The sequence below is a fragment of the Pteropus alecto genome, unplaced genomic scaffold, assembly GCF_000325575.1.
Source record: "Pteropus alecto unplaced genomic scaffold, ASM32557v1 scaffold176, whole genome shotgun sequence".
Classification (NCBI taxonomy): Eukaryota; Metazoa; Chordata; class Mammalia; order Chiroptera; family Pteropodidae; genus Pteropus; species Pteropus alecto.
Genome location: NW_006438644.1, coordinates 462,035 through 471,843, shown reverse-complemented (window position 1 = coordinate 471,843; position 9,809 = coordinate 462,035). Strand labels below are relative to the sequence as shown.

The following is a 9,809-nucleotide window of genomic DNA, read 5'->3' as shown; positions in this document are numbered from 1 at the left end:
TCTTTAATAGTTTGTTTTACATTTACAATCACAGTTTTAAAACAAATTCTTTTTAATTTTTGCTTACTTCTGAATTTACACCTCAAGATATTTCACTCACCATCCATGATGTAAAGTATACTGCCTTTTATTTCAAATTTCAAAGAATATTCTTAAATTGTAATATCAAAAAAAATCTTATATTCACACTTTTTATGATTTCTAGACTTCTTTAAAAATTAATCTTTCTTAAATGTTTACCTTCTTGGCCAAAGCGATGCAGAAAACTGATTAAAATCCAAATTATTTAAGTATGTGTGCTCTACTGCAGTAATTTGCAAATGACTCGGAACACAAAAACATGTATAATTTGGGGTTAAAAATTTAACAGTCGTTTTAATATGATCTGCCAATCTCTCAGCAGAAAACTCTACTTGACAGGTATGAATGAAATAAACCCTAAAGCCACTAAATCATGTTGGTCTCAGTGAGCTCCTGACACAGGGAGTGGTTTGCATTAGCTACTGATTTGTTTCCAAGTACGATTTGAGATGCTGATAATAATCTTTAAGTAGTAGGGCCCTTAGTAACTGAAGGATTGTGTTACTATGCAGTAACTGAGACTAGCTATTTACTATTCCTGTTTTCCTTACAGTAGAGTCTGGATAGCAGGGTGTGTCCCTCCGTGGGGCAGGGGTTGGAGGTAGGGGGGTGCTGGGGGAAGTGCTGAATGGGGGGTGCTTTCTGCAGAATTTCCAGGCTGCCCAGCCTCATTCTTCTTTTTGTAAACTAGACTCTTCTGCTAAAATGACTCTCCAGTGCAGATGCTTTAAAAAGATTGCTCTAATTGCAATATACCAGGCAACTTGCATCTCCATGTAGATGGCTCTAGGAGTTCAACTGGTTTATGCTTCCGAAGGTGTTATTACAGGAGAAGCACACAGGTAGGTGGCAGTTAGAAGCTCATTCCAGGAATTTACCTTGCAACGCATTTGCTCCGCATGGAGCTCTTCGTGATGATCCGGTAGGGGCTGGGAAAGTTTCTTTTTGAAAGTTCGTAGTTTCTCCAGAGATTCGGCTATTCCATTCTCACATTTTTCCCAGTCCTAAAAATGGGAGGGGGAAAAAAATTCATGAGTTTTTTTTTTTGTTGGTAGGAAATTAGAAAAAAAAAGAAAAACACTCTTCTAGATTCCCAGAGAAAGAATTAAAGTTACACTGATGATGATGTGAAGCCGTGTCCATATCCATTTTTGTAGTAGGTGGTATCAGATAAGCTGAGTTCTAAACTGACCCTTACTTATTATCTGTGTGACTTTAAGCAGGTAATGCACTGTCTTGGTTTTCCCTATGAAAATAGAAATAATACAAACTATAATTGTTGGAGGATAAAAAGAAGCAATGGGTGTCATGGCACCAAGTACAATGTCCAGAATATTATGGTACTCAAAAATGTTATCTAAATCTAAATCTATTTGCAGAGGTGAGAATATAATCACTGGACTTTCCTCTTTCCTAACCCCACCCATAATTATCCCAATGCCTACACCATCTCAAATGCACTATAAGAAATAAAGAAAAGGAAATGGAATCTCTTTCAGGATAAAAATATGTGTGAGTAAAAGAAGTGAGATGAATGTAAAAATAATATAACTCTGAGTCTCACTCAGTTCAATATATAAGTACTATATATTGCATTTGCATTGTTACAGAAGTAGAAACACAACCACAAAAGGCATGGCAATGGCATTCGACTGGCTTTATCTAGATGAGTGCAGAAACGTATGTAATAAAGAGTCAAATATGTAGTATGTAAAAAACCCAAACAGATCAATAAGTGGAGGAAGACAAAGAATGTAAAAATTTTAAATTCTACATCTAATATGCCAAGTACTGGTAAGTGCTCTGAAGAAGAAGATGGCTGGATAAGTAGAGTGAGGCCGTGTAGAATAGGGAGAGCTCTACATACTGACACAAGAACATACACTGTGTGGTTATGTTTTGAAGGGCTGCACACCAAACAATAATAATGGTTACTACGGGAGAAGATGACAAGGTTTGGGTGGTGGTACAGGGGAAATTTTGTTTTTTGCTCTAAATACTTTAATTACTATCTGAATTTTTTTTTTTTACCAGACACATGTATTTCTTTTGTAATTAAAAAAAAAAAAAAAGTAAAAAAAAAAAAATTTAAAGGACTCAGACTGGAGACTTAATTCTTCATAGCTCCCTATCTACAAATTAACTCATCTTTGGTGTCTCAGTGCCAATGCAAATTAAATTCAACTAAACAAATCTTAATTTTGTCTAATAATCCTCATTCCTGGCCTCCTCCCCAGTGGCCATTTCCCACAACTTAGATTACCAAACTCTAACGACAGCTAGAGTTGCTTTGAGTAATTAGCATGGTGCCAAATCATGTTGCATTTTTCTTTACATTATATCTTCCATCATTACCAGTCTTTTCTTGTTCTTTCTATCTTCTCTTCTGGTGACTTATTTTTAACACAGCAACCCATGGGTGCCATTTGCTACAACTGTCTTCTTTAGAAAGTGTTGACTAAAAGTTGGCTCAAGACTCTCATTTCTCTTTTAAATTCCTTCAAAGAACATTCTGGAGTATATAACCACATTCCCTCTTCCCATTCACAAGAAAATAACAAAAACAAAAAACAAAAAAAATTGTCTATCTTGGACAGATTGGTTCATTCTTTTTATTAAAATATCTGTGTTCCCAGGCTACACTTCATTCATCAATGCAAAGCATAATGAATAGAAAGAAAGATCCTCTTTCTACTTAAATTGAACAGCATTCTTAAGTAAATCATCGCACACTCTGAAATCTATCAACCACAGTCAATAAATGTTCATTGATCTAAAAGAGAAAATGTCAGCTTCTTATTTTTCATAACAAAATTAAAAGGCGATAGTGAAGCAGGTAAATATTCAGGGCATAGAATTATAATTACTGTATTTTTGGCATATTCACTTGGAGTATTAAATTAAAAGCTGAAAATAAATAAGCATATTATAACAGTGGGGAAAAGATACAGCAAAATGAAGCTGTATAAACATTAAAATTTAGCTTCGTAAACTCCTTAAGCAAATAGGATCTCGTGTATGATTCAAAATAAAATAAACTTTAACAAGAATAGGGATTTTCCTTTCCAAGGACGGCTTAGATTCTGAGCTCAAGTCTCTTTACTACATTAATTATATGGAAATAACTAAATGTCATGGTCTGCAAACATCTATCAAAGTGGACAAGCAACAAACTGACAAGAAAAGCAAATGCAGTGACTCAGCCATCTTGTCTTATTAGGTCTTAGAAATGTGTCCAATAATCCATCACAAATAAAGAAAAATATATGATTAACATGCTCTCTACAGAATGAGTTAACAGTGTTTTTAATCCTTTCCTTAAAGCAAACACTGAAGAGAAGAGAATGAGGCTTATTGTGTTACTGATGAATCATACTGTGTGCAAATAATATAGTTCTTTAACAGATGTTCAGTGGCATTCTTACACACAAGGTAATATATTATTAAATAAAATTTAATAGAATAAGCCCAACAGTTGTGCATACTTTAAGCACTAAAAAAGAAAAAGTATTCCATTAACTTCAGTTATTACTTTTGATCAAAAAAAGGTGACAGGCCAAATTTAACAGATTATATATATATAAATATATATAAAACGGCAATATTTAGCTGTGCTCACTTTTTAAAATGAGAATAATGTCAACAATGATAATTAGCATCATTTATAGAGTGCTCAATGTGTGCTAGGTACTGTGCCACATGAGTTACCGTGGTCATTTCATTAAATCCTCACAATGCCGTGTGAAGGAGACGTAACCATACCCGCTCTACAGATCAGGAAACTGAGGCTTAGATAGATTGAGCCAACCAAGAAACTTGGTTTACTACGGTTATAACTTGGGTTTATCTGAGTTTAGAGATCATGCCTTTTTTCAACTGCAGATACAATTTTGTATTATAGATAGATTTGAAAGTGAGGGAGAAAAGCATCTTGTGGGAGGTCTGGATAAATCTACATTTCCCTAAATTTGCTGTGTGATCAGTGCACTGTCCGTATCCAACTAAAAGCTAATACATCTCCTGGAGATTTGATCTCATAGTAACACGTTTGGATAAGCTAAGATCAAATCAAGAGTATCTTCTTGGATAGGTTTTTCCCTGCTATAAAATAAGAGATATCAATCTCAAAAACCACTTTAGAGCCTTAGGTTAGAAAGGAGAATCTATTCTTTGCATTCCTGTCTGGATTTATGCAGTTTTTTATACAGATTTTATACAGATTTATATAGCTCCTGGCTTAGCACTGGCCATAAATTAGAATTCATCACTTGGACTGTCTTATCAGACTTAAAACTGCTTTGTTGGGAGATTTTCCTGAAAGACAAATTGCTAAAAATCGGGAAACTTTTCCCTTTTATATAAGACAGGACAAAGTCTTAAATGTGACACAGAGAGGGGATCAAAATACTGCGGGGTATGACTTAAGGACCTTTGCCTTATTAGATTCACTGATAACAATGGGAAGAAGCAGCACAACTCTCAAAAGAGTATTTAAACTGTATTACATCTATAGGAGGAAAGAGGCTGAACTTACTTTCAACAAGAAGGACAGTTTCTTCTTCTGCTCCTCCAGACGCGCGCTGGCCGATTTCCATTTCTCTTGGATTCCCGTGAGTTCAGCCTGCAAGGCGGCCTCAGCTCCGCTGTCGGCAGAGATCAGGAGCTGCTTGCCAGCCTCCACCGTCAGGATGTAGCTGCCTTGTTGTCGCAGGAACACTTTTTCTTTGAACTAAGAGAAACCGTAGATTTTGACTTTCTCACTCTTTTCTTCACCATTTCCCTCTTCTAAGTATTTTTAAATGACCCGCCATTTTTGCCTACAGAGCGTGGCGTCTTTCATCAAACAAGCATTTACTGAGCTGGTACTTTGGGCATGAATGAAGCGATGTGTACGTGAATGAGAATTCAACAGGTTTCTGTCCCCAGGTTAAATACAGTCACGATGCAGTGTGGAAACTGCGCTATAAGACTGATGCACAGGGAACACATTGCTACATATGAATTTTTGTTTGTTTTTTCACAAGTTTTAGTAAGATCTTTTTCTGTTTGTTTTTTGAAGAAAACATTTGGGATGCATATTTAGTACAAACTACCTAATTCAAAGAAAGACCAGGGCTCACCTCTCCAACCCACGCAGGGTGCACAGAGAGGCTTCCTCAAAGTGATAAAGGCTTGAAAGACATATGAACACAACCAGATAAAGAAGGGCCTGGTGTCATATGAGGGCTAGGGATCAGGGAGAGGACACTTTCCACGCAGAGAAACGAGAATAGGCAAATTCACTATTCAGGATAAATATGAGGAGGTCAGGATTCCAGATGTAGTTTTCAGTGCCTGGGATATAGGATGCATGTAAGAAAGTGGCAGAAGGTCAGACAAGACCACACCTTGCATGGGAATTTGGTTTTTATAATAAAAACTGAATGAGATTCACAGAAGAATATTACGCAGGGAGACGATGTGTTTACATTAAAGCATTCAACAGTATAGTAGAAAATGCAATGGAGAAAGGGTATATACTGGACTTACTCAGACAGGTTAGAAACCTGTTGTCTATCTAGGCACACACACACAAAAAAAGCAAGAGCACCTAATCTCAGGCAATGGCAGTAGGGACGGAAATGAGGAATACTGGATATGGAAAGGGGGAGAAACAGAAGAGTAAAAAAAAAAAAAGCAAGAGCACCTAATCTTGGGCAATGGCAGTAGAGATGGAAATGAGGAATATTGGATATGGAAAGGGGGAAAAACAGGAATGTAGCTATAGAATGACTCTGGGGTTCCCGGCTGATAGCTGGTGATGACATATCCTCAGATCGGGAACACAGGAAATGGGCTGAGGGAGGATGGTTGGTCCAGAGATCACGGGCTTTGTTGAAGCCCACAGACGTTAAGTCTGAGATGCACATAGATGTGAATCTAAAGGGAAGTTGAATACATGAGTCGAAAGCTCAGGAGGTAAATGCGACCAGAAGATACCAATTTGGCCCTTCTCTGCTCGTAAGGGGTAGTTGAAGCCATGTGTGTAGATGAGATCTCCCAGAGAAGTGAGGAGGAGAGAGGAAGCAGAAAATGGTGACATTCAAAGGAACAGGAACCCACAAGATACACTGGGAAGGACTTACGAGAGCACTAGGAAGCATCTATCTAAGAGGCTGGAGTCCCAGATTCCCAGGCTGATGACCTAGGGGCTAGACCGGGAATGGACAAAGAGCTCAAGAAGGACTGAGCCTTTTCCCTTCTCCAGAATAGTTCAGTGACATGTTTTAACTGCTCATGAGTGAGATGCATATAACCAATGCAAAGTTTTGCTTCCCTCCCTGTTGCCTTTCTTCCATGCTGAGTTTCAACGAGCTGCTGGAAGGACTGGGCGTGTGAAGTGGAGGGAATCTCTGTGAGAGGCCGGCGCTCGCCAGACTTTCATCGTTAACTATGGGCTTTGGAATGCAATTATTTTCTGTTTCTGTTGACATTTGCGAACAATGTTTGTCCTCATTCCAATGTCACTCCAGAATCTTTCTGAAGAACTGAGGCTAGAGTAAAGTGTGCAGTGGGATTGTAGAAGAGGTTTAAAAACAGCGTGTTTTGCGCCTTACCTGTACTTCATCGAAGAGGGTCCTCGCTTGCTGCAGTGGTATTGGGACACTTCCGAGACCACTCGTGGGTAGATAGGACACTTCAGCCAACCATTTACGAAGCTTTTCTGCCATCTCCCTGTAGCGTTGCCACTGGCGAATCTGGCTGTCGATGATGCCTCTCCTTTGCTGGGCCCTGCGAATCACTCCCTGCCATTGATTACTGAGAAGTGTCAACTTCAGGTTGAACTCATCTCTGGTGAAGAAATAATTACACGGGGGGAAAGCACTGTTATTTTGGATGTAGTTACATTATCAGCCAATGTATACAGATTCAATGACCGTAGCCCTGAGGAGTGATCTAGGGCAGAGGTTTTCAAATATCATGCCATGACGTGTTATCAGGTCTATTGTAAATGATTTGAAAAATTGCTAACAGTTAAACTATCATGTTTGCAAACAGTGCGTGTTCTCATGTTTCAGTACAGGTTGAAGGCCTACCTATAAGGTCATTGTCATTTACTTTCTCCCAGAGTGCATAGGTCAGCAGTTACAATGAGAATGTCCTCAAACCCTGAGCACAACCATAGCGACATATGCAGCATGTGTTAGTATCTCGTGAGCGCTACTGCAGGAGAAAATGAGGAACGAAGCTTATTTACAACCTGTCTTCAGCTAGAATTATAAGGCAATTTGGACGAACAAAACTGGGTTATTTTAGCTAGAGTCATGAGCCACTTAAATAAAATTATGTTATTAAAGATTTTTTTAAAAAAACTGTACTCCATAAACTCTGTTATTACCTTACGATAAATAGCCCCAATCTTTAGCAAATTATTCCACATAGTAATCTAAATTTTCCCTTCTACATTTTAAACCCACTTCACTTTGTTCTTAGAAAAATGAAAATTATCTACTCATCACTGTCTGTATAAAGGTTGTCCATACACATGCACATATTAAATTTAACTTATGCTTTCTCAATTTCCAGCTAAATAAGCTCAGATTTTTTTTTTCAGTTCATTTTTCCTATCTCTGTGCTTTCTACCTTTAAAAAATGTTGGCAGTTCTTTACGAAGTTTTCTTTAACATTCAACTTGTGGCTCTAGAACTGGTTTGCCCTGTATCAAATAGAATGAGTTTCTTTACAGCTTATACTGTTCTCCACATATTTTATTACTAATGTGTAACATTGCTTTGATCTATTATATTAGTTTTGCTTTCCTTCCCTAGATATGCTATTTCTCCTGGATGAGGGTGGCTTCAGATCTGAATTGGACTTACTATCCCGGGTTCCAATATTCTTGAAACCTATATCTAGGGCCACTGTAAACTTTGGTTTTGTAACCAAAAGTTTTATTAGTGATTCTGGTTTTGAAAGATATTTATAATCTAATTGCAGTAGAACCAAAATGGCGAATTAAGTTTATGAAGACTCCCCTAAAAATTATAAGCCTCTCTCACCTCTGAAAAAGTATAACTCCAGGACTCGAGAATGTCCTATGACACAGAAAGTACCCTCCATATTGCTTTCCTTACCAGGTAACCATCAAAGATCTCTTTGTGGCATCTTTATCCTCACTTTGAAGAACAGAGCTGTCCTGAGCTACCTGCCAGCATGAGGAGCTACTTAAAACATGACACTGTTCCCACTGCTGAACTTGAACTCTGAAAAAAGTGATAACTAAAATTTTAAAACACAATAAATTGGTAATCTGGGGACTTCTTACTGTCGACATGTTCGAATCTGAATTTTTTTTTTTTTTTACTTGCAATTTTCAAAATTATCCTTAGGTCCAACCCTCATATTTTCATCTCTTTGGTGTTTTTCCCTAACTGTTAACATTTAAAATTTAATAGATGTTGGCTTGTGCATGAATTTTAAATTTTATTTCACTTAATGACTCAAACTTTTATAATACTGTTATAGAGTTGGCTAGGGAAGGGTAAAGCAAAAGATAAGTTAATTACATCTGAATTTGTCTTATTTTGAAGGCTTTAAATTCTCTGTAAAGTTCACATTAAATTTGGCTTACTTAGAATAGAATAAATATGGTATCACATTTTGTTGTTCCAAGCTTAACCATGAGAATCTTTCATGTTCATCCAAAGAAATATCCACTTAAAACTGAAATTGGTTCCAAAACATTTTAAAAAACCCTCTCAATAAAAATAATTTATTTTCTATTAAAAAAATAATACTAAATTAATTATAATCACAACTACCGGTCCTCATTTATGGGAGATATACACATATGTAATAAAATAAATGAAGTTTATACTGAAAATATCACCACAGAAAGTAGATGAGATTGGGTAAATATTATTCTAGGAAATGTAAATATAGTACAGAATCATCAATTTCACACACCATAAATCTAAAGAGGAGCTAGATATATACCTCTGCATTTTCAATAAAGAGAGAATCTGCTAAGTAAATGAAGAGGAAGTAGAATTTCAGGATGAGTGTAATCTGACTTAAGGTAGCATAGCATTTTCAAATCTGGTAGAATTATCATGGTATGGGAGAGCTGGCTGGTCCTGACTAAAAACCAGACACATGAGTTCTAGTCTTGATTCTGTGCTACTCTGTTCCATGACCTTGGTTAAATCAGTTCACATTTCAGGACCTTGAGTTTTCATCTATAAGTAAGAAGGATGGTCTAGTGATCTCTCTGCTCCTTTTAGACATAAAATTTCTGTAACCATATAAAAATGTTAGAAGCATCTGTTTACAAACCATTGATACATCATTGATACAATTCATTCTGATCTATTTATTAATTCCCGTCTCCTACAGACTACTAGCAAAGGTTGGCTAGGTGATTTCCAAGTACTCTATGTCCTTCGTATAATATAATAGCAGTTCTTTAAAAAGATTCAATACTCTATCATTTCAGAGATTCAGACAAGCCTTTCCTGCAATTACTGAGGCTCCATTGCAGTACAATTGCCCTAGGAAGATTGGATATATGCCCTCTAATCTGCTCATTAAAAAGAAAATGACTAATTTACTGGAACCTTTCTTCATAATAATATATCAAAGATCCTACCTGTCATCAACTTGACCTTGTTCCAGAAGACGCTGGCCGTCAGTAATGATCGAGTGCAAAATTTGTTGACGACTGAACATCTCTGCTTGAAACAACTATT

General features: G+C 36.9%; 1 protein-coding gene across 2 annotated transcripts in view; it reads right to left on the bottom strand.

The window, feature by feature from the left end:
• Window positions 1–9,809, bottom strand: part of LOC102879508 (nesprin-1) — a 140,148-nt gene that overhangs the window by 60,030 nt on the left and 70,309 nt on the right. For both annotated transcript variants that reach the window (XM_025049476.1, XM_025049477.1), the window contains 4 exons: window positions 9,710–9,804; window positions 6,678–6,912; window positions 4,616–4,810; window positions 960–1,085 (listed from right to left, as the gene is read on the bottom strand). In XM_025049476.1, coding sequence (XP_024905244.1) covers window positions 960–1,085; window positions 4,616–4,810; window positions 6,678–6,912; window positions 9,710–9,804 — 651 coding nt within the window. The remainder of the gene's footprint in view (window positions 1–959; window positions 1,086–4,615; window positions 4,811–6,677; window positions 6,913–9,709; window positions 9,805–9,809) is intronic.